At 36.4% G+C, this 26,313-nt stretch overlaps 1 protein-coding gene and 1 long non-coding RNA gene across 2 annotated transcripts in view; one reads left to right on the top strand and one right to left on the bottom strand.

The window, feature by feature from the left end:
• The window catches only part of LOC122994026, a 103,598-nt gene extending 81,872 nt beyond the window's left edge, over positions 1-21,726 (top strand). The window contains exon 3 of the long non-coding RNA XR_006406494.1: positions 21,651-21,726. This is a non-coding gene — a long non-coding RNA (uncharacterized LOC122994026). The remainder of the gene's footprint in view (positions 1-21,650) is intronic.
• LOC122994022 overlaps positions 1-26,313 on the bottom strand; it is a 92,382-nt gene that overhangs the window by 32,987 nt on the left and 33,082 nt on the right. The window contains exons 4-5 of the mRNA XM_044368548.1: positions 21,648-21,932; positions 11,650-11,934 (exon numbers count right to left, since the gene is read on the bottom strand). Of these exons, the coding sequence (XP_044224483.1) occupies positions 11,650-11,934; positions 21,648-21,932 (570 nt within the window). The remainder of the gene's footprint in view (positions 1-11,649; positions 11,935-21,647; positions 21,933-26,313) is intronic.

The raw sequence follows: 26,313 nt of genomic DNA, 5'->3' as shown, positions 1-26,313 counted from the left end.
TATATATACCTCAGGTTGTTGTGTACCCATGGAAATTAAAACAAGTTATCTAATTATTATGGTTTTAGAACAATGAGCCATCAAAAAAAGTTAGTCCTATGGCACAATTTGCCCCAAGGTAGGGGTAAAATGAGCATGGGGGTAAATTGAGTGCTCTACAGGTAAATAGCGCTACAATTAAATACTGATATAAAAATTACAGAAAATCAAACAAATTGATTATAAAATTAAAAATAATGTTGAACTTTATTAATGGCATTAATTTAACAAAGGCATAAACTCATACTTTTAAGTAAAATGATATGTTTGTGTCTTGTTGTTCAACATGTTACCTAAACATTTTCAGTAAAGATTAAACTGTGATCTTTGTGTGTGAGCTACAGAAAGAATGTGTGTGTAAATGTGCTTTTGTGTAAATAGACAAGTGACAAATTAAAGGAAAAACCAGTACAGGTCTGAATGCTTGACCCCTACGGTGAGGGGATCTAGTGGCTCTGTTATGCTTTGGGGGGCATTTTGCTGTCATGGTTTGGGTCCACTTGTCCCCTTAGAGGGAAGGGTCACTGCTAATCAATACAAAGTTGTTGTGAGTGATCACCTTTATCCTGTGATGAAACATTTCTATCCTGATGGGAGTGGTCTCCTCCAGGATGACAATGCCCCTTTTCACTGGGCATGAGGGGTCACTGAATGGTTTGATGAGTCTGAAAATGATGTCAATCATATGGTGTGGCCTTCACAGTCACCAGATCTCAACCAAACTGGACACCTATGGGAGATTTTGAACTGATGTGTTCGACAGCGCTCTCCACCACCATCATCAAAAGACCAAATGAGGGAATATCTTTTTGAAGAATGGTGTTCATCCCTCCAGAATAATTCCAGAGACTTGTAGAATCAATGCCAAGGTGTATTGAAGCTGTTCTGGTGGTCCAACACCGTACTGAGACACTTTATGTTGGCTTTTCCTTTAATTTGTCACCCGTCTGTATGTTCAGCAAGTTTGTTTGTGGCTTAAACTTAACATTAGTCAACAGTTAGGTATTTATTCATCAACATTGTAACACTTGAACCAGTGATCAAACATTAACATGAACAGTGTCTCTGGTCTCTAGAATATCAGAAAATAATTTTGGGGGGTAAATTGAGCCATTGACTCAACTGGCCCCAACATCACTGGCACGTTTTACCCCACAACCTCCATTTTGACAAAACTGTTTCATACAGTGGCTCAAATCAACAATTATGCTAAGTTTATGACCTTGTAGCTTACACTGACTTAAATTAACATGTAATAATGTCCAAAACAAATCTATTTTAATTAAGATACAAGACTGATAACTTTAGCAACATGATGAATTCACTTGGCATGACAAAAATCTTTTTTTTCTTTTTTTGCTCTGTTTTGCTGACCACTCTCTCCATGTGCTTGAGTCCAAGATGGATTGAGTAATGTGAACTATACTTTCTTAATTTGTGGCCCCATGATTACTTTTGTTTATGGTTACCTAGATAAAGGGGGTGGCTCATTTTACCCACTGGCTCTATTTATCCCCTTCTCCCCTACTGATGTTCTGTTTGTTGCCCACAGTTGGCTGTGCATTATGTCCTTTCCTTTGACTGTATTAAATAACTGCAGCATCACACAGCAGCTGAAAGTGCAGCTTTAAATTAAGAGAGTGAAATATTTAGTAGTTCAAACAGGGGTGCAAAATTTTCTGTGTTTTTGTGCATCCTAAAGGCCTCAAACGAGTGCTCATAAAATGATAATTGAGGTACAAAATACAAAATGGCTGACTTCCTATCTGGCGAAAAACTTTTTCTTTTTTTTTTAATGTATTATGTCATGAATGATGAGAGCAATGAACCCACTGAATTTCGTGAACATCAAAGCAACTTTATCCCTACATGGCCCTGTACTTGGGGTCGCTATGGAGACTGCTGGCCACGTCCAAGCCCAGTCACTACAGAACTTTGCAATTTTTACCAGTTCTGACATGTATGCCTCCCAAAAAATGCAATGGTGTAAGGGAATAATAATCATCTTTACAAAAACAATAGGTACCTCACACTTTCAGTGCCAGGGACCGTTAGGCAGCACATAAGCCTTGTATTTCCCCAAAAGAATTGTATTCCTGGCAGTGTGGAAAAGGCTTTGAAACTCAAGTAAAGTAACAGCAGTAAAGGAAATTTCAAAATAACAGCTAGGAATGACTCAAAGAGCACATATCTCCACCATAATCCTCTATGTTTGGTGCTTTAATAAAACAAAAGGGTTTTGATGTTTTTTTTAATCTCTGTCTGGATCCACATTTTCAACAAAACACACATAACATTAGATAATGTTGCTGACTGTCTAATGGCAGTCCTAATTTTTGGGGAATACTTAAACCCTGTCTGAGTATATTAGGGCCTTGTAAGAATGAACAATTCAAATTCTAGTTTACTCTATTGTTGTATTCTAATTTCTCCTGCATTGAATGATTTTATCATTCATTATTATGATTTTAATTACATCAAACAGAAAGTGAACAAATTCTTCTTTTTTGAACCATAGATAGGGGTGGACTGACAAAATGAAATAATACATCTGAAAAGGTCAAATTTTAAATGAAGGGTTCAATAGTGCTAAACTACAAAAAACAGACTTTTTTGAACAATGGCTAGGAATGAAGTAATAAATGACAACATATAAAAAAAATTTTCAGTGAACACATGTCTCAGTTTTATAGTATATAATGTCAATAATGTCTAATTCAAAAACAAGTTCCAGTAGTGCCTCACTACAACAACCAGACTTTGAAAACAAAGTCAACCAACAACAGGAAATATTTAAAGTGAAATGTTTTACCTTGTGCTTCCCATGAATACAGCACACAAACAGCAAAGAAAAGTACGGTGAGAGCCATTATGGAAAATGTGCCACATGCAGGAAGTGGAAACACTATTTGTGTACTTTGAATGTGCTTAGTAGCAACTTGTCTTCTGTAAGTCTCTGTATGATCCACAGATCTCACTTAACAGTTTTATTGAACGTTGCTACCAAAGGAAGTGTCCCATATTTCAGATGTAATTTTAGCAATATTTGAGCAACACAAATGAATTCAGAATATGAATGTATTTAGCATTGTGGACAAAACTGAAGAGCCAGAGTTATCTGTAATTAAAGTCCTGCTAGGTACAGCAAGGCAGTCTGCCTGCAGGACTCCACTGTAGTGACACTTCTGTACATACCTGAGAGCACCGCATCTTTACCAAAAAAGGCCCACATTTGATTTGGGATCTTTGGGTCATATTTGCTATTTTACATGTGGGCCATTTCAGGCTCACATCCATTTTGTCTGGGCCAGAAGAAGGCCAGCAGTACCACATCATTACCTGAAGTGGCCCACTTCTGTATCCTATCTGGGAAGGCAACTCAAGTAAATTTTTTTAAAGAGCACATTTAAAAACAATGGACGTTGACCAAAGTGCTTTACATTTTGAGATTATGACATTATTTGATTGATGATTACAATCAAACAAAAACACAAGTATGATCAAATACAAATACAGACATTAATAAGAGGACATAAGAAAATGACTAAAAGCATAGAATATCTTGATAAAATCATAACACAAACAGCATTGCACAAATAAGATACAAACTGATAAAAGCCAGACTGTGGTCAGGCATGTGTTCATGATGATAATTAATAGGCTAATTAATAATTAATAAAAGAGATGGGTCTTTAGTGGGGTTATATTGTTGGGGTTGATATTTAGTTAGTATTGATTCTGCTCCAGAAGGCGTGAGTGTCAATACTTTTAATGAACAGTCCATCACTTTATCTTCTCAAATTCAAATATCTGTAATTAGTTATGATGAGTTCACCTCTAATGTTTTTCCTGTGGACAGGATGCAGTGGGAAAAAAAACTTAAATGCACTGACAGACAACATAAGGTTCAAATCAGAGTCTCCTAATAGGACAGCCGTACACAAAATTACACACACACTAAAAAACACAATGCAAAACATTTAAAACAGATCAAGTAAGATGTTTTTGCAGAATACATTATATAACACTCATAAAACTGCCATAAATGCATCTAGATTTACCATTATATTGACAGTCCATTAATCTAAGTGAGACTGTCTGACATTACTTTACTTGTCTCACATTATAAAAATGAATGTTCAAGGAGTAAAGGCAGTGGCAGAAATATTCAGCTCACTTTCTTGATGACCACTTTTAAAAACAGTGGTGACTGAAAAAGCATACAAATGATTTTGATTTCTGTTCTTTTTACAGGGTCCAGTGATGTGACAACTGTGTTTGTGCAGAAAGGGAAGGATTTACGTCTGGATGTTCAGAAACCTGTTCAGAAACCTCCAGAACTTGCATTGTGCATTCTTATACACTGAGTAATTTGTGAATAAATTATTCAATTTGAGTTCTTCTCCTTGGGTAATTTCTACTGTTCATCCCCGTTAGGACAGACATACAAGAGTCCTAGGCTCTCTCCTAGGTGGCGTTTTCATTTTACAAACCTCTTCACCGGCCACACATGTCTTTTTGTCACATCATTGGTGCAATGCAAAGATGACGTCAAAAGATGAGGCCTTTACAGGCTCCATTTTCTTTGCTGCAAAATGTCGGTTGTCTGTTTGAAAATTTACAGATGTCCACACCACTGGTATCTTTCATCTTGCAGCCCAAAAATGCAAGAGGTGTTAAATAACCTGTAGTGCAATGAGAAAGGAAGTGGTTATATTGCATGTGCAGTGAGCTACCTAGATAAGTGTGTTAAAGTGACTCAAACTAACTAAACTAATACAACAAATACACAGTATAAACTTTTAAGTGGACCACAGATGAAAATGATCCGTCAGCTAACTCTGGTGCAACATAAAAAACCTTTTCCTTTAAATATAGCGCTATTAATTATTCAAACTTTTCAAGGATGCCAACAGGATCTATTGAAATATATAATAGTATTCTTGTTTATCATTATCTCAACTTCTTATTTGACAGACTTAAATGATTTCAATAATTCCACAACAGCTTGGAGAGGAAGTTTGAATAGAGAAGTTATTTTGTTCACATCATCAACATGGTAACATCCTGTAAGTTTATGTGGTTTTAACAGGAAAACACACCTGTGACACAAAGGCGCTGCACCTTGAAGTCAGGGCAGCCAGAGATTATGATGTTTATCTTTGTGATACTGGGACTTCTGCTCTACAAAGAAGTAGCAGGTAGGACAAACATATTATATTTTAATTTTATTACAGATACAGCAATGATACCTGAGCAGACTTTGTAAGGGTGATTGATGCACTGAGCATTGTGGACAAAGCTGAAGAGCTGTAATCATCTGTATGAAAGTCCTGCGAGGTACTACAGCTTTGAGTTCATGATTAGGAACTAACATGCAGTTTTAAAGGTTTTTATCAAAGCAGCAGGAAAGAAGGTGATACTGTAGCTTGATTAAAGGGTATCCCTGCATTTAGTAGTTGGTAGGCACAAAAAGAAGTGATAATTTTTTTGAGCATCTGAAATGATAGAAATAATAATCATTGTTATTATTAATTATTATTGAATTGATAATAATAAGAATAATATGTTGTATGTTTTATTTTGTGGGCATTTTGATCTGAGAAACTGTAGCCAGACTGATCTCTTTTTAGACAGCAGGTGGCTGCATGATGATTATGGTCACAATGTAGCAGCAGCACACGGAAGAGGAAGTATCTGTATTTTGTGAGGGAGGAGTATGTATGTGTTGTTGATATTTAGTTAGTATTGATTCTGCTCCAGAAGGTGCAAGTGTCAGTACTTTTAAAGAACAGTCCATCACTTTATTAAACCTGAAATTCAAATAAATAAATACATTCAAAAAACTTAAATACACTGACATAAGGTTCAATTCAGAAGCTCCTAGTAGGACAGCCCTATTCGAAATCACAAACACACACAAAAAACCCACAATGCAAAACATTTTGTTTGTTTTTGCAGAATGCGTTATATAGCACTCATAAAACTGCTATAAATGCATCTAGATTTACCATCATATTGACAGTCCATTAATCTAAGTGAGACTGTTGTTATTTTATTTGTCTCAAATCAAGGAATAAAGGCAGTGGCAGAAATATCCAGCTCACTTCCTTAATGATGATTTTTTCAAACAGTGGTGACATACAAGTGAAAAAAGCATACAAGTGATTTTGATTTCTGTTCTTTTTACAGGGTCCAGTGATGTGACAACTGTGTTTGTGCAGAAAGGGAAGGATTTACATCTGGATGTTAAGAAACCTGTTGTTCTAGTAGAAGACACTGAATTTAGATGGAAATTCAATAATACTCACAATGTAGTAAGATTATTTCCTGATAAAAGAACAATAATAAGTAGCAGTTGTGTAGGAAGGGCTGAGTTTTCTCTACAAAATCACTCTTTGCTGTTGAAGAATGTGCAACAAAATGACAGTGGAGATTATACTGCATCGATAATTGGGGACAAATACCAACATGTAGCTGAATACAAGGTCATAATTCAAGGAAGGTTTCTTTAGATTTCAAATGTTGATACACAGTAGTACCCTGTTTTATAACCCTTCACATCTATTTTTTCCCCTAGATCCAGTGTCTCCAGTTAACCTGTCAGTGGACTCTGTGTCTAACAGCATAGAGTCCTGTAACCTCACTGTGAGCTGCAGGACAGAGCGCTCTCACATCAACAGCACTTTTGGATGTGAAAACCAAACCTGCTATCAGAAGGGAGGAGAGCAATCAGAGGTCACATCCTCTGATTCTTCTCTCCATGTCTACCTGTTGAATGACTACATCATTAACCATAGCATGTAACCATAGCAACCAGGTCAGCTGGACCAAAGAATTGAAGAAGATTCGGATGGCATGTACAGGATGGATGCTAATAGTGTGTTCACACACATGAATGCAAAGTCGTAGTCAGTCTCTGACCTCATATGAATCTGTAGTTCTTTGTGTTTGTGTTGTATAGAGAACGTAATTTACATACTCCGCTTCGACTGCACAGTTGTTTTCTGACCCAGCTGCTGTACTAATGGACCAATGATGACAGCGTTTTGTTTCCACACATTGTCCTTCTTTTAACAGTCCCAGTAGCTCATTGAATACAGTGTAGTATAAAGGTAGTAGAAGAACCAGAGACCATGACGATCAGCTTTTCCTCCATTTTAAGTTATTTCCAACACATCCTCATAACTAAACAACCACATAGGTGGATTGTACCTGCACTCCAGAACAACCCATTTTCAGAATGACCCATGGGAGTGTAATATGCTGCTTTCAAAAACCGTTACCAAAACCAAATTACTGTTAAAAAAATATTGATGTTTTATGGTGTGACAACGCTGTGGTTAAGGTCTGGTTAGGTTTAGGCACAAAAACAGCTTGGTTAGGGTTAGGGAAAAATCATGGTTTGGGATAAAATGATCACTTGAAACATGGTTTCTACTTCCTTAAAGTTACACAACCTTCGTCGTCATGACAACAGTAAACACCACAACAATCATTGTTATGTTTTTTTTTTTTTTAAATGTCCCAGCTGGAAACGTGACACTGACAGTTGGAAACGGGAAGCGGACAGCAGTCTCCTGCAGCTAAGTAAATTTTTGCCATCCAGTTATCTGGAAAAGAAAAATAACAAATAGAGATTTTTACATTTTTGTTTTTGTATGAACTAAACAAACATTTTAAATAGTAAGCTTTAGAGGTTATGTATATATTTTTAACTTTGTAGAGAGTAAAGCTAGCTGTTTCCAGTCTTTGTGCTAAGCTAAGCTAATTGACCCCCTGCTGCAGCTTCATATTTGAGGCACAGACATATTTTCATTTATCTCTCAGCAAGAAAGCAAATAATGTTTCCCAAAAAGCCAAGCTATTCTTTTGACTTATTTAATGTATTTTTATGTAAGTCTTCTTGTCCAGGTTGGCAGTTTACTCCCCCTCATACAGGTTAGGTGAATTAGGGACTCTAAATTGCTGTTGGCTTTAAATGAATGTGTGAACAGTTGTCTGTATATATGCGTCAGCTCTGCAACAAACCTGTTCAGGATCTCACCCAATGGTAGCAATTACCTCCAGAGGCCCCAAGACCCTGATCATGATAAGTGGATAATGATAATGGATGAATGGAAAAAATAATAAATTTCAACATGGATTATCATTCAGCCAACAAGATTAAGTGTTCTTGTTTTTCTGTCTTCTTCATCTGCATTTGTTGTGTATGTTCAGTGTATCATTCTTGAAAGAAATCTCTCCCACAATATTGGAGTGGGGAAAAAACTTCATGCTATATGATCATTTACAATACAAGGCCCTAAGTGATTCACAAAAATACACAATATGACATGAGAGTTTAGTTTTCTGGTTCTTGTAATAAATAATGTGTTTACATGTTTCGCTTAATTTACCCAAAAGTTAAATCAGCATACATACTCAAACAAATATTAGGGACAGAATTTATGCGTTGGTCAGTGTGTATCTGTTCAGATCTGTTCTGGTCTATTATTCTGATCACTGAGAAGTCCTGTCTGAAATCAGAAATCACATGACTATTACTTCAACCAAAAGGTTTTGAGTTTCCTTCAGTCTTTAGATATAAAAGGCCTGCTGCTGTTTCTTTGTTCTGCAGACAAACTTGTTTCAATCAGGCTGCATGAACAAACTTCAGGAACAAATATCTGAGGTTGTATTGATTTATGGTGTAAAACTGATTTATTTTTAAGGTAAAACAGGTTTATTAAGACAGACATCCTAAAGAAGAGGAAGCAAAACAAGTAGGTGAAATGAAGAAGATTTATTAAGCACCTAGGTTGGCTGTTGAAGTAGCAACGCAACACTCTTCATTAAGAGAGACAGAATATTTTTACAAAGTTAAGAGGTTGTGATATGTAGCACAACAAGCAAGTGAAGCTCTGTAAACAGGACCGCATTCCCACATACACACAGTGGTGTCTGCTGTACTATTTGATAAGAATGTACATGACAGGTTGGTTAGTGTAGAGTCGTCAACAAAAGTCATTTAAAAGTTTATACTGTGTATTTGTTGTATTAGTTTAGTTAGTTTGATTCACTTTAACACACTTATTTAGGTAGCTCACTGCACATGCAATATAACCACTTCCTTTCTCATTGCGCCACAGTGTATTTAAGACCTCTTACATTTTCAGGCTGCAAGATGAAAGATACCAGTGGTGTGGACATCAGTACATTTTCAAACAGAAAACCGACATTTTGCGGTAAAGAAAATGGAGCCTGTAAAGGCCTCATCGCTTGACGTCATCTTTCGAGCACTCTGAATTGCACCAATGATACACGACAAAAAGACGTGTCGAAATGCAGCTCACATGAGAAAAGAGTTTAGTTTGTTTCCAAACTAAACTCAGGTCAGATGGGTTGAAAACGTCACTTGGTCTCATGTAACCTTCTTCCTTTTATAAAGGACAGAATTATTGTGTTAGTCAGTGCTGCCAAGTCTGCTTCTGCTTTGACCAAAAAGTTTTTGAGTTTCCTTCAGTCTTCAGATATGAAAGGTCTCCTGCTGTTGATCAGTGCTGCATCAACATTAGTTTAGTTTTGGTTTATTTAATTTACAGTGCATGAACATCTTCTTCATGGTCTTCTAATGCTGTTAGAATAGGTAAGTGTGTATCTTTAGTGCATTGAGACTTGATTTCAGTTGTTTTTAATAAGATCTTATATCAGTATGGTTTGCAGGTTTAGGTTCACAGAAATTATGGACCAGACAGACAAAATATGACAATTATTTTTACATTTTTGAGACCAACAAAATGAACGTTTTCTAATTTCAGTTGGACTTAAATAATCAGCAATGCACTAAATGCTGCTGTATTTAGATGGGAATCCACAGCTGTGGCAGAATGCATGATTTACAACATATCGACAGGGCAGGGTAGTTACTATCATGGACCGGCTCACGGTTCAGACAAAGAAGGACACAAAAGGTTGTAGGTCAACAAAATAAACTATTTATTAAATTAAACTATTTACAAAAACAAATACATAGATGTGAGATGTAAGTACATGGGTGAGTGAAAAATAATGCAGGAAGTTTGGATGCTGAAAGAAATGACAAATCAAACAAACAAAATTAGGAGATCAAGTGGGAGCTGAGAGAGAAGGAAGACCAGGTGAAATGTTTTGAAAATCAAAGAGCTTGTGTGTGTGTTAAAGTGGAACAGAAATACAGCTTTCCTAATGCACTGGTCAGCCTATAACCATGTACACCAAACACTTTATCCTAATGACTTGGCAGTCTATCTAAATGATCTCCATCTCTCTGCTATAACAGCTGCTTCACCCAGTCTGCTGTACTGGTGCTGCTGCTTGCTCCCACTGAACCTGCCACATGCAGATGTCACTGAAGACAGCACTGTTTGTGCTGCTTTCTTGTGTTTAAATGTCTTCATTTGAACTGAATTATTTCCAGATGTACCACGACCCACCTGTCCAAACCTGCTGCTCTCATTGTACAGCAGGTTTGAATATATACTGTACTGAATATGTAAAAATGGAAAACATTTTTCTAACACGGTTGTTTGATTTATTTCTAGGAAATCAATCAAGCCCAAAGTCCTAATCAGAATGAGGAAATGAAAACATGTATGATGGATTTGTATAATTAATGATTTTCTACTTTTATATTAATTTGAGGTTAATCCAGATGAGAATGTGCATGACAGATTGGTTGGTGTAGATTTGTCTCTTCATTATTGCTTCTTGAGCTTCTCCATCAGGTGGACACTGATGACGGCAGACACCATGATGACCAGACCGACAGAAAGCACGACTGTCTTCACCAGACACACAGAGATACCAGCAGAGAGACTCTCTGAACCTGCAACATAACAAAACTGTAATTTCATTACAGTACTGACAATACAGCACAACATACAACATACCGGATGTAACAAATTACCCCAAATACTGTATTTGGAAAACTTTTTGTGTCTTTTTAAAATTTTGACAACTTTTCTGGCTTAAAAAATGGTCCACATAATTTTGTCTTACAAATATATTGTTATACAGTAAGTATTCTAATTTATACATTTGAAAATAAATGTAAAGTACAGTTGATTTTTATGACAGCACAATCATAGTATTTAATGAACTGTGTTGATTGATTCTTTATTTTTGCTTTTTGTGTTTAATTTTGTTCTAATTCAAACAATCAAGGTCTGTCGTACATATACTGTACTTCATTGAAGCAACAACTACAACAACAGTAGACTGTCACTAACACAGACAGAAAGACACTTAAAAGAGAATATTTGCCATAAAAAAACAAAATAGGTCCCATGCAAATGTCATTAAGACTTTATGATGTGCAAGTTAAATGAACACAACACAAGAATTGAGTATTCTAACCTTCAAAAGTGAAATATTTTTGCAGGGCATTTGTATTGACATGCATTATATCGCAATACAGTACGTTCCTATAATTTTGTGCAGCCCATGTATGATCCCTATAGTGAAAAGTTGTAAATATGTAATTTTAACTTTGTGCCCAGAAATCTATAAAAATGTTGCAGAAGTTTACTTTTACATTTCAGTGAAATAACTTTATTCACATTTTGATTTGTCATTGTCTTTATGTCTCACCAGCAGTTGAAGAGCAGAGAAGCCAAATCTTCTTCAAGTCTTTGGTCCAGCTGACCTGGTTGCTATGGTTACAGAAGATGGAGTCACTCAACAGGTAGACACGGAGAGAAGAATCAGAGGATGTGACCTCTGATTGCTCTCCTCCCTTCTGATGGCAGGTTTGGTTGTTACATTCAAAAGTGCTGCTGATGTGAGAGCGCTCTGTACTGCAGCTCACAGTGAGGTTACAGGACTCTATGCTGTTAGACACAGAGTCCACTGACAGCTGGACTGGAGACACTGGATCTAAGGGGAAAAATAGATGTGAAGGGCTTTGAAACAGGGTACTACTGTGTATCAACATTTGAAATCTAACGAAACCTACCTTGAATTATGACCTTGTATTCAGCTAGACGGTGGTTTGTTTCCCCGGTTATGAGTGCAGTGTAATCTCCACTGTCATTTTGTTGCACATTCTTCAACAGCAAAGAGTGATTTTGTAGAGAAAACTCAGCCCTTCCCTCATAACTGCTACTTATTCTTGTTTCGTTATCAGGAGATAATCTTACTACATTTTCAGTATTATTGAATTTCCATTTAAATTTACTGTCTTTTACTAGATCAACAGGTTTCTTAACATCCAGACGTAAATCCTTCCCTTTCTGCACAAACACAGTTGTCACATCACTGGACCCTGTAAAAAGAACAGAAATAAAAAAAAATGAATGTTGCTTTCACCTGCCTTTATTCCCTGAGCACTAATTAATGTTTTTAAATTAATTTTAGTAAAATAATGGCAGACACTCATTTAGATTAATGGACTGTCTATTTAGTGATGATTCTTGGTGCATTTATAGCATTTTTAATAATGCTACATAATGCATTTTGCAATAACATATATTACCTGATATGTTTTAGATATTTTCCATTGCTTTTTTGTTTGTTTGTTCTGGTTTTATGTGTGTATGTGTGATTTTGAGTAGGGCTGTCCCCTGAATGAGGAGCCTCTGATTTGAACCTTATGTTGTCTGTCAATGTATTTATAGTTTTCTTCCACTGCATCATTGTACACAGAGCCATAACTAATTACAGATATTTGAATGTGAGAAGATAAAGTGATGGAAAAGTTAAAAGAATTGACACTCATGCTTTCCTGAAAATGTTCATCCTCATAGGAGCAGAATCAACACTAACTAAATATAAACAACACATACATACTCCACCCTCACAAAGTACAGATGTACAGATGTAGAAGCACATGGAAGAGGTTCCATGTGCTGCTACATTGTGACTATATTCATCATGCAGCCACCTGCTGTGTAAAAAGAGATCAGTCTGGCTACAGTTACTAAATCACAGTAAGCAATAATAATTAATAATAATTTAGCATAATTTTGTTATAATTGTCACCTGGTTTTGAAACTGTTGCCAGTTGGGATATTTGCAATTTGTAAAATCTCTGCTATAACACTATAAATTTATTCAAACAAGTTGAATTTATCCGGAAAAAGAGTTTTAGAGGTTCAACAAAGAGTGAGAAGACAGAAGCTGCAGTTCCTCCAATAGTGAAGTAGTTTTATGACAAGCTCTTCACTGTAGATTTAAATATATAAATATATACATATAGTCTTATGGATGGTATGTGGCTGCTTGTATTGATGTGGACACTAATCTTTGTCATGGTTAGCAATATGTAATCAATTATAACCCAAGACAAACAGAGGAAGACACACAAGTCTGCATCATTTTAGCACATGTCAAACAATACAAACAAATGTTTCAAGAACTTAAAAAAGGTCGTCAAAAATGTACTGATAAAAAAATGGAAGTGAACATTTGACTTCCTCAAGTGGTTTTAACAGGTCTCATGTGGAAATAAATGCTGTTCTACATTTCAGCAGCTCTTTTCTCACACTAACAAATGTAATCTATAAGCACAAAATAGTACCTGTTCACCTAATGTTGTGACCAAAAAATGGTCTGACACACACACACACACACACACACACACACACACAGATGCACGTTACAGGGAAAATGAGTTCAGGTTTGTCCTAAAGCTCTGTGATGATATTGAGCCCTTTTTATGTCATTTTTTCAATAACCATAATTTATTGTGGTTCTTTCATTAATTTGTGTAATCTTACTCTGCATTTTAAAGTTGTGTCTCTACATCTTGTCCATATTCATACCCTTCTTGTAAATACAGTTGTAAAGTCTGTAAAAAGAACTTGGGGACTGTCTCAATGTTTCATTGTTTTTTTTTTAATATATGTAATCAGGACTCCTAGGAAATCAGGATTGATGCTTAATTGATTTAAAAGAATATGATGTGACTGATTTTGCCTGGTTCCAGACGTCTTAATCGCTGCCCACATCTTAGGCTTTGAAACTACATTCACACTCTCATGTTGCAAAACTCAATTTATAGAAAACACGATTAAGATAAAAAAAAATTAAAGGGGACATATTATGCTTTCCTTATTTTCAGTCCTATATATAATGTCACAATGTCAGATGTTCATATTAAAAGTAGCCAATGTGTCAAATAACGTGGTAAACGTATGTAAAAGTAATCCCTGTGTGTCGGCTTCAGACTGCTCTGAGTACTTAGTTTAAGGGTTTTTTCTACTTTCAGCCCAAGCCGACATCAGCTTGTGACAGATTTCTTTATATGGTCATCTGCTAGATGCACAGCACAAGTTCACTACTCTGCTCTGGGGGTGGTCACGCTGAGCCATGACTCCATTACAAGGCACAGTGAAGTAAAATAAGTAGTTTACCTATTGGCTGGTCGTCTGCAGCTCTACATCAAACATCATCATCACTGTGGCTGTTTCTAGTTGTACTATTCCTCTCTGTGTTATTTCTAACTGATTCGCTGAACAGATAGCTCCAAATATCTCCATATGTTGTTGTTTCAACTGGTTTTTAGTACTGCTAATAAAGCTCCGCTACTTTACTGAGGAACATGTTTCATTTCCTGTGAATTCTTCACAATAACAGTCTCCTGGTTTTTAGTAATTTAAAAGCTTTTAATTTGAGACAGTAAAGCAGGAAATGTTAGGTTTGCATCATTGACTGTATATAAATATGGATGTCATGACAGATCCCCAAAAGTGAAGCCAAGACATCTCGATCGCCCCCTGGTGGCTGGCTGCAGTATAGGTCATAAGTCCCGCCCCCTCCATGTTAGTGAATGGGACATTTTTCCCAGAGATGGTTTCTGTAATTTCAGGTAGTTCTTATCACACTGCTGTTTGTCCAAGTGCTCATTTTTTCTGAAAAGTTTGTTGTTAATTAGTTATTTCACGATATAGAAAGGGGGTCTGACGTCATAATTGACAGCTGTGACAGCTGCTCTCAAACCTCCGTCAGGCAGCAGGATGGCTAAGGGGGCTTGTTCTGTGGGCCTTCATCCCGCCAACCGACTCTACTTCGCAGACTCTGTCTCCAAAGATATCACGCAAGCAAGATGGCAGACAGGAGATATTTTGGCTTCACTTCTGCATCGCGGTAGGAAGTGGACACGCGTTGTCCATATTTATATACAGTCGATGGTTTGCATTGGCGGTAAAGTTACACAACTCTGATACGTAAAACTGGCCATCAGAACAGTGTGGGTTCATCGGGAGGGGGGCCTTAAAGAGACAGGAACTAAAACCGCCTGTAAAGAGAAACAGTGTATATTGAGGAGCTGCATAAAGGGCCAGTATAAGATAAATAAGGAGTTTTTCAAGTGTGAATCATGCAAAGCTACTCTAAAAATTTAGAGCTGAAATGAGCATTATAGGTCATCTTTAAAGATAAATCAGCCTAACAGTGCAGATATTGAAAGGAAATATACTGAATGTCAAAAGCTCCACAAATGTAGAGATATACTGAAAGTAAAACCAGAAAATAAAGAGTGTATGCCTCTACCATAATACTCTATATTCATTATTTTAATAACACAAAAACGTTTTAATTTTTAAAAAATCTCTGTCTGGATATATTCTGGTCTTGTACAGAAATGAAGAATTCTAGTTTAATGTACTGTGTTCAAATTTCTTATCTTATCATTGATTATTGTAATTTTTCTCATTTACATCAACCAGAACGTTAACAAACCCCATTTTTTGAACAATGGATTGGGATGGAGTAATAAATGACAACAACAAGTTCCAGTAGTGCCTCACTACAACAACCAGACTTTGAAAACAAAGTCAAACAACAGAAAATATTTAAAGAAAACTGTTCTACCTTGTGTTTCCCATGAATGCAGCACACAAACAGCAAAGAGAAGAACGACCAGAGCCATTGTGCATATGAGCTGTATGAGGAAGTGGAAACACTATTTATGAACTGTGACCGTGCTTAGTGGTAACTTGTCTTCTCGGAAGTCTCTGTACAAGCCACAGATCTCACTGAGCAGTTTTTTATTGAAACTCTTGCTACTGAAGAAATGGTCCCATTTTTCACATAATCTTTGGAATATTTGATTACCACAAATAAAATCAGCCTCTTGCCAACGCACTCATCATAAAAAAACCTAAAAGAATACACTACTGAAAAAACTGAAATGAAATATGGCCTCTAATCTCATAATCAAGTTTAAGTCATTTTTTAGAGAGAACGGTCTCATTTGAAAATATGTTTTCAACAGATCTCTCTATCTGCACTTTAGACAGCATTAACACTCCTGAGCTTAATGTTAATTAGAGAACGGTTAAAAAGGTTAAAAACATGTTCTATGCAATTTCCAACATATTCATATCCATCATACTTCATCTGTCATGTCTAACCATCATCATCACACATTTCCATCAGAACAAATTAATTATCAGTGATTTACAACATCACTTTCATTTCATATTCACACCTCTCAACACTCACTTCTGGTGTGGTCATCTTACCACTCATTTTCCACTGTAGACGATTTACTCTTCATGTCCTTGTCATCTAGACTGAAAATTAAAAGGCTTTGACAGAATGTCCATTTTTAATTTCATGCTTTTAGTAACTCAAAAATCATATGAAAGTACAGATGTCTCCCGCACGTCAACGGTGAAAGGAGAGACTCTTCAATGTTTAACATGTGCAACTTAAAATAACCATGTTGGCATTTAAACTGAGATGTAAATGCCAACCTGAGATGTGCTGCACTCCTGCCAACACACTCGTCATAAAAAACTAAAAGAATAAGTGTACTGGGCTCAGCAGCACCTGGTCTTCTTTAAGTCACTGTACGATCCACAGATCTCAATGTTTTTATTGAAACTGTTTATTGGAACTGTTGCGATATATATTTCAGATATAATTTTAGCAATATTAGAGCAACACAAATGAGTTCAGAATATTAATGTAATTAAAGTCCTGCTAGGTACAGCAAGACAGTCTACCTGCAGGGCTCCTCTGTAGTGACACTTCTGGTGCAGGTCAAGTCAAGTCAATTCTTTTAAAGAGCCCATTTAAAAACAATGGATGTTGACCAAAGTGCTTTACAGAGAGATTAAATTATGGGATTATTTGATTGATGATTACAATATAAAAAAAACACAGGAATGATAAAATATAAACACAGACATGAATAAGAGGATATAAGAAAATGAATATCTTGATAAAATCATAACACAAACAGCATTGCACAAACAACAAATAAAAATACATGTAAAGGCAAGAGTGGTGTCAGGCATGTCTTCATGCTGACAATTAAGAAGCTAAAGAAAAGAGATGGGTCTTAAGAGGGGTTTAAAAAATATCAATAGAGGGGGAAGATCTAATTGTTGATGGTAAACTTTTTACAGTAATAATAATAATATGTTGTATGTTATATGTTGTGGGCATTTTGGTCTGAGAAACTGTAGCCTGACATCTCTCTTTTTAGACAGCAGGTGGCTGCATGATGATTATGGTCATATTGTAGCAGTACATGGAGGAGGAAGCATCTGTTTTTTGTGAGGGGGGAGTATGTATGTACTGTTGATATTTAGTTAGTAGTGATTCTGCTCCTACGAGGATGGGCACTTTCCAGGTGTGAGTGTTGATACTTTTAATGAACAGTCCATCACTTTATCTTTTCAAATTCAGATATCTGTAATTAGTTATGATGAGTTCAACTCAAATATTTTTCATGTCTACATGATGCAGGTGGAAAAAACTTAAATGCACTGTAAATGCACACAAATAAGGTTCGATTCATAAGGTCCTAGTAGGACAGCCATACTCAAAATCACACACACACACACAGAAAAAACACAATGCAAAACATTAAAAAAAGATCAAAATGTTCAAATTACACCTCAAACAAAACAATGACAGTCTCACTTAGATTAATGGACTGTCAATATAACAGTAAATCTGGATGCATTTATAGCAGTTTTATGAGTGCTATATAATGCATTCTGCTGTGGAACTCACAAAAAGCACACGAAAGGCCCACTCAGGAGCCAGTGTTTGGTTTGTCCGTTCTGGGCTACTGTAGAAACATGGTGGTGCAACATGGCGGGCTCCATGGAAGAAGACCCACTCTCTATGTAGATATAAAGGGCTCATTCTAAGGTAACAAAAACACAACCATTCTTATTTTCAGGTGATTATACACTAATTAAAACATACTTATGATTATTATATTCCATTTCTGCCAATATTTCTGCCAATAGATCCCATAAATCTTACACAAACCTACTGTAAGTCAGCTAAGGAATTGTGAAGAAAGTAATTAGCCAATGTGCACGTTAAAACAAAATTTTTTAAAAAAAGTCAAATGTTACTACATCACATTACGAAGCTTACACATTGCTGTAAGGTGAGGTGCCGGGTAGAGGGGTCTTAATCCAGACAGAGACTTCACTAGTGAGACTAAACTGAGGTTGAACCGTAGAAGCAGTTTACAGCCTTCCATTGGTTGATTCTGCTGCCAATCAAACATGTCTGTGCTGCTATTGACTAGTTTTACTGCCTCCGCCTCTGTTATTTTTTCTCCTGTTCTTCTCTCTCGGGCAGTTTTACTGAGCAGGGCGCATTTAAAGTTAAAGTTAAAGTTTAAAGGATGACCTGAAGCGTCTTCTGTGGCATTCTGATTAGGTCTTTGCACTGGATTGATGTCCTAGAAATAAATCAAACGACCATGTTAGACATTTTTTTGGACTTTTTTTGTTCGACAGCGCTCTCCACCACCATCATCAAAAGAACAAATGAGGGAATATCTTTTTGAAGAATGATGTTCATCCCTCCAGAATAATTCCAGAGACTTGTAGAATCATTGCCAAGGTGCATTGAAGCTGTTCTGCTGGTCCAACACCTTACTGAGACACTTTATGTTGGCTTTTCCTTTAATTTGTCACCCATCTGTATGTTCAGCAAGTTTGTGTTTGGCTTAAACTTAACATTAGTCAACAATTAGGTATTTATTCAACAACATTGTAACACTCGAACCAGTGATCAAACATTAACATGAACAGTGTCTCTAGTCTCTAGAATATCAGAAGATAATTTTTGGGGGTAAATTGAGCCATTGACTCAACTTACCCCAACATCACTGGCACGTTTTACCCCACAACCTCCATTTTTGACAAAACTGTTTCACACAGTGGCTCAAATCAACAATTATGCTAAGTTTATGACCTTGTTTTGTAGCTTACACTGACTTACATTAACATGTAATAATGTCCAAAACTTATCTTTTTTAATTAAGATACAAGACTGATAACTTTAGCAACATGATGAATTCACTTGGCATGAGAAAAATCTTTTTTTTTGCTCTGTTTTGCTTACCACTCTCTCCATGTGCTTGAGTCCAAGACAGATTGAGTAATGTGAACTATACTTTCTTAATTTGTGGTCCCATGATTACTTTTGTTTACGGTTACCTAGATAAAGGGGGTGGCTCATTTTACCCACTGCCTTGATTTACCTCGTTCTCCCCTACAGTATATATTCAAACCTGCTGTTCAATGAGAACTCAAACTGCAGGTTTGGACAGGTGGGTCGTGGTACATCTGGAAATAATTCAGTTCACAGCAAGACATTTAAACACAAGAAATCAACACAAACAGGGGCATCTGCATGTGGCAGGTTCAGTGGGAGCAAGCAGCAGCACCAGTACAGTAGACTGGGTGAAGCAGCTGTTATAGCAGAGATGGAGGTCGTTTAGATAGACTGCCAAGTCATTAGGATAAAGTGTTCAGTGTGCATGGTTATAGGCTGACCAGTGCATTAGGAAGGCTGCATTTCTGTTCCACTTGAACTTACACAAGGTTTTTGATTTTTTTTTAACATTTCACCTGTTTCTGAAAATCAGGTATTGACTGTTAAATTATTCACAATGTGAAATTCTGTTCCTCAGTTTGACAAGCAAAGTTGGGAGAGTTATGTTGTTATGACCCACCCTTAGTCGGCCCTATGGGGTGAATAACACTCCACCATTTACCCAAAGTAAAACTCCAGCACCTTTTAAAATACCCCAAACCATGGGATTTATTAACAAAAACATACAAAACAACCAGGAGGCTAAATAAATGCTAAAAAACAATCAAAATACAACAGAAAAACTAAATAACATAAAGTCCCAGGCTGAGAGGCAAGACCAGTGGTCCACAAACAGGAAGCTCCCTTCTCTGCAGCAGGGACCTGGAGCATTTAACCCTTCCTCCCTCGCCAGGTGCACCTCACTGTGGATCGATTATGTGGAGGAGACCTGAGCGGAGCAATAGACAGAAGAGGAAAAGGACAGAAAGCACAGAAAATACATGCAGCCGTAACACATGTAGAAAAAAAAAGAAAACAACAACACTGTGGCGCTCACCTGAGGAACAGCATTTACTGTTTTTGCACTGTTGGTCTGTCAAAAAACATTGTTGATTTGCTTAATAATAATGATAATAATAAAGGCTATCATGATTGAGGTTAGCAAGATTAATTCAGGAAGCAAAACAACATGTAAAATTCAAGATGGACAGATTTTGGCAGAAAAAGAAAATAAACCTGTTGATGCTTATTGAGCTCAAATACAAAATATGATGTTTATCTTGTTCTGAAGTTCATTGTAGTGGGAGGGACTTTGGCTTTTTTTTGTAGCAGTTTGGGCAAAACTTGATTTGCATTTGAACAACAGAAATGAATGAGAAACATGCAGTTGATGTTCTTCGTAATGTTATTTAATTAAGTTTAAACTTTGCTCCTTTTGTTATAAGCTTCACCATTATTGTTACTGGTTGATAAATATTCAGTTGAGTTTTTATATAGGAGAGAGGAGTTGTTTCAGCTTGTGGAGGTGGGCATGACAGAGGAGATTTGGGAACCAACTCATGAAACCTCTTTTACCAAGCAGGTCTATGTTTCCAAAGTAAAATATACATATTTTAATTTTAGTTGGACTTCAATCATTCTGGTGGCATTTTTTTATTCATACATAGGAGGTTTGTGGGTGTGGTAGATATTCTCTGCTACAATACTGGAATTCAAATACAAACAGATATGAAGATTTTAATTACATTATTACTCTTGCTGAAATTTACATTGGGACTCCATTATTGTGGTTCTCTCATTAATTTGTGTAATCTCACTCAGCATTTTAAAGTTGTGTCTCTACATCTTGTCCATATTCATACCCTTTTTGTAAATACAGTTGTAAAGTCTGTAAAAAAGAATGTGGGGACTGTCTCAGTGTTTCATTGTTTGTTTGCTCCCATTAGGAACTGTAAATAAACAACAACAACAAAAAATAGATCAGAAATGTTGACATATTTCAAGATTGCAGTTTTAATTTCATAATAATTTCTGGGAGGCAGAACAGAAATAATCTCTGTCTGAGTTAAACCTCAAAGAGTTTTTGACTACCAACCCTCTAAAAGTCAATGAATTCATTAAATAACTTTTTAGCTACAAATATTTTTCTGAACAGTACGAAAATGTTAATATGTTGACAAACACAGTATTTGGTAATTAATCTTTATGGATGAGGAAGATTTGCACTGCATGACAAGCAGTGTGTGTAAACTGTGTTATTGTCAGTTAGCTGTTATGTCTTTCAGTCTCACCAGTATTTAGAGGGCAGAGAGTCCGAATCTTCTTCAAGTCTTCCTTCCAGCTGACCTGGTTGCTATGGTTACAGATGATGGAGTCATTCAGCAAGTAGACATGGAGAGTAGAACCAGAGGTTGTGACCTCTGATTGCTCTCCTCCCTTCTGATAGCAGGTTTGGTTGTCACATCCAAAAGTGCTGCTGATGTGAGAGCACTCTGTACTGCAGCTCACAGTGAGGTTACAGGACTCTGTGCTGTTAGACACAGAGTCCACTGACAGGTTAACTGGAGACACTGGATCTAGGGGGAAAAATAGATGTGAAGGGTTATAAAACAGGGTACTACTGTGTATCAACATTTGAAATCTAAAGAAACCTACCTTGAATTATGACCTTGTATTCAGCTAGATGTTGGTTTTTTTCCCCAATTATGAGTGCAGTATAATCTCCACTGTCGCTTTGTTGCACATTCTTCAACAGCAAAGAGTGACTTTGTAGAGAAAACTCAGCCCTTCCTACATAACTGCTACTTATTCTTGTTTCGTTATCAGGAGATAATCTTACTATACTGTGAGTGTTGTTGACTTTCCATCTAAATTCATCTCTTCTTCCTAGAACAACAGGTTTCTTAACATCCAGATGTAAATCCTTCCCTTTCTGCACAAACACAGTTGTCACATCACTGGACCCTGTAAGAAGAACAGAAATCAAAATCACTTGTATGCTTTTTCAGTCACCACTATCTCAGCTACTAATCGTTCTTATGATTTTTATGATTTAAGACAAATAATGGCACAGTCTCATTTAGATTAATAGACTGTCAATGTAATGATTAATCTTGGTTGAGCAGTTTTATGAGTGCAATGAAATTTTGCAATTACATATATTACTTGATCTGTTTTTACTTTATATTTATTAGATTTAATAATATTATGTTATTTGTTATATTTATTTAATATATTTTGCTTTTTTTTTTTGTTGCTGTTGTGCATGACTTCGAGTGACTGTAAATGTATTCAAAAAGTGAGTGTTTCTCAGAAAAAAGAGTTTTATAGGTTCAACAAAGAGTGAGAAGACAGAAGCTACAGTTCTTCCAACAATAAAGTGGTTTTATGACGAGCTCTTCACTGCAGATTTAAATATATAAATATATACATATAGTTGTATGGATGGTATGTGGCTGCTTGTATTGATATGGACACTAATCTTTGTCATGGTTAGCAATATGTAATCAATTATAACCCAAGACAAACAGAGGAAGACACACAAGTCTGCATCATTTTAGCACATGTCAAACAATACAAACAAATGTTTGAAGAACTTAAAACAGGCCGTCAAAAATGTACTGAGAAAAAATGGAAGTGAACGTTTGACTTCCTCAAGTGATTTTAACAGATTTTCTGTGAGACTAAATGCTGTTCTACATTTCAGCAGCTCTTTTCTCACACTAACAAATGTAATCTGTAAGAACAAAATAGAACCTGTTCACCTAACGTGGTGACCAGAAACCACACACACACACACACACACACACACGCACGTACATGTTACAAGGAAAGTGAATTTAAATTTGTGCTTTGTCCTAAAGCTCCGTGATGATATTGAGCCCTTTTTATGTCATTTTTTCAATAACCATAATTTAATGTGGTTCTCTCATTAATTTGTGTAATCTCACTCAGCATTTTAAAGTTGTGTCTCTACATCTTGTCCATATTCATACCCTTTTTGTAAATACAGTTGTTAAGTCTGTAAAAAGAATTTGGGGACTGTCTCAATGTTTCATTGTTTGTTTTAATATATCAGGACTCCTAGGAAATCAGGATTGATACTTAATTGATTTAAAACAGTACGACGTGACTGTTTTTCCCTGGTTCCAGACGTCTCCAGACGGTTTTTAATCATTTAAAAGCTTTTAATTGGAGGCAGGTTTGTATCATTGACTGTATATAAATATGGCAGCCTGGTCGCCAGAATAAAACATTGGCACTGTACGTTTCTGCAAACCACAGAAACGTTGAATATCTACATTTCAACACGTGAAATACGCAGCATATTAACATTTCAACAAAACGTGTCACATCAACATTTCTACAGAACGTAGCATATTGACATTTCAACAATACGTATCATATGAAAATGTCAACAAAACGTATTATATCAACATGTCCAAAACACGTATCATCTCAACATTTCTAAAGTGACATAGTTCACATGTGATCTATATGAGTTGATCTTTCCTATATAGGCGCATGAGGGGCAGGTGGATGGTTAGTAAGTTTCTTGGCAGCAAGCTGGAAATCAGCAGAGAACACGGTTCGAGACCACCTCGAAACCGAAACCAATGTTCATTTCCCATTTCAACCAACAAAAGCGGGTGTTTTTAGCAAGATGTCAGGACATTTGCAGCCCTTTTTTCTGGCGGGATAACCGGCTTTTTTTAGTGAGACATTGGCCGTTTTTATTTTATTTTTTATTTTTATTTTAACCCAAACCATGATCTTTCCCTAACCCAAACCAAGTGGTCTTTGTGCCTAAACCTAACCAGACCTTAACCACAGCGTTGTCACACCATAAAACATCATTATTCAACAGGTAGAAATGTTAATATGCTACGTTTGTAGAAATGTTGATACGATACGTAATTCACGTGGTGAAACGTGATTCACGTGGTATATATTCTACGATTCTGTGGTTTGCAGAAACGTTCAATGCCGTTTTCTTCTGGCGACTGGGTTGAATATGGACATCATGACAGATCCACAAACATGAAGCCAAGACATCTCGATCGCCCCCTGGTGGCTGGCTGCAGTATAGGTCATAAGTCCCACCCCCTTCATGTTAGCGGATGGGACATGAACCAAACTAAAAAATCAAAGTACACATCAAATAAATTTTTCTCAAAGATGGTTTCTATCATTTTAGGTAGTTCTTATCACACTGCTGTTTGTCCAGGTGCTCATTTTTCTGATAAGTTTGTTTTTAAATAGTTATTTGACAATATAGAAAGGGAGTCTGACATCATGATTGACAGCTGTGACAGCTGCTCTCAAACCTCCATCGGGCGGTGGAATGGCTGAGGGGGCTTGTTCCGCGGGCCTTCATCCCGCCGCCCAACTCTACTGCACAGACTCTGGCTCCAAATGACATCACACAAGCAAGATGGCAGCTCCCGCAAGGACATATTTTGGCTTCACTTTTGCATTGCGGTAGGAAGTGGAGACGCGCCATCCATATTTATATATAGTCAATGGTTTGCATTGGCGGTAAAGCTACACAACTCTGATGCATAAAACTGGCCAATCAGAACAGAGAGGGCTCATCGGGAGGCGGCCTTAAAGAGAGACATACTGGAAGGAAAACCAGAAAATAAAGAGTGCGTGCCTCTACCATAATACTCCATATTCATTACTTTAAAACCAAAAGGTTTTAGTTTTTTTAAAACTGTCTGTCTGGATATATTTGGGTCTTGTACAAGAATGAAGAATTCTAGTTTAATGTATTTAATGTATATTATAATGTATTGTTGTATTCTAATTTCTCTGGTTCTAAAGAATATTTTATCATTGATTATTATAATTCTTTTCATTTACATCAACCAGAAACTTAACAAGCTGCATTTTTTGAACCATGGATAGGGATGAAGTAGTAAATGACAACATCTAAAAAAGTTCAGATTTTCAGTGAACACATGATTCAGTTTTATAATATATTGTGTCAGTAACATCTAAATCAAAAACAAGTTCCAGTAGTGCCTCACTACAACAACCAGACTTTGAAAACAAAGTCAACCAGCAACAGAAAATATTTAAAGAAAAATGTTTTACCTTGTGTTTCCCATGAACACAGCACACAAACAGCAAAGAGAAGAACGACGAGAGCCATTGTGCATATGAGTGAAAGAGGAAGTGGTAACACTATTTGTGAACTGTGACCGGTAACTTCTCTTCTCGGAAGTCTCTGTACAACCCACAGATCTCACAGTTCTAGGAACAGTCTTTATTGAAACTCTTGCTACTGAAGAAATAGTCAAATTTTTCAGATAATTTTTGGAATATTTGATTACCACAAATAAAAATCTGCCTCTTACCAACACACTCATCATAAAAAACCTAAAAGAATACACTACTGAAAAAACTGAAATGAAATATGGCCTCTGATCTCATCATTAACTTTATTAAATTGTTTTTTTAGAGAGAACGGTCTCATTTGAAAATATGTTTTCAACAGATCTCTCTATCTGCACTTTAAACAGCGTTAACACCCCTGAGCTTAATGTTAATTAGAGAACAGTTAAAAATACATGTTCCATATAATTTCCAACATATTCACATCCGTCGTCTGTCATGTCTAACCATCATCATCACACATTTCCATCAGAACAAAATAATTATCAGTGACTCACAACATCACTTTCATTTCACATTCACACCTCTCAACACTCACTTCTAGTGTGGTCATCTTACAACTCATTTTCCTCTGTAGCCTATTTACTCTTCATGTCCTTGACGTCTAGACTGAAAATTAAAAGGGGCTTGATAAAATGTCCGTTTTTTAATTTGACAATGTTAGTAACACACATGAAAGTACAGATGTCTTCCACCTCAACAGTTAAGGGAGAAACTCTTCAGTGTTTAACACGTGGAACTTAAAATAACCAGGTAGGCATTTACATCTCAGTACCT

Source organism: Thunnus albacares, chromosome 12 (genome assembly GCF_914725855.1).
Source record: "Thunnus albacares chromosome 12, fThuAlb1.1, whole genome shotgun sequence".
NCBI classification, from domain to species: Eukaryota; Metazoa; Chordata; class Actinopteri; order Scombriformes; family Scombridae; genus Thunnus; species Thunnus albacares.
Note: the sequence above shows the minus strand (reverse complement) of the source record. Positions and strands in the feature narration are given on the sequence as shown.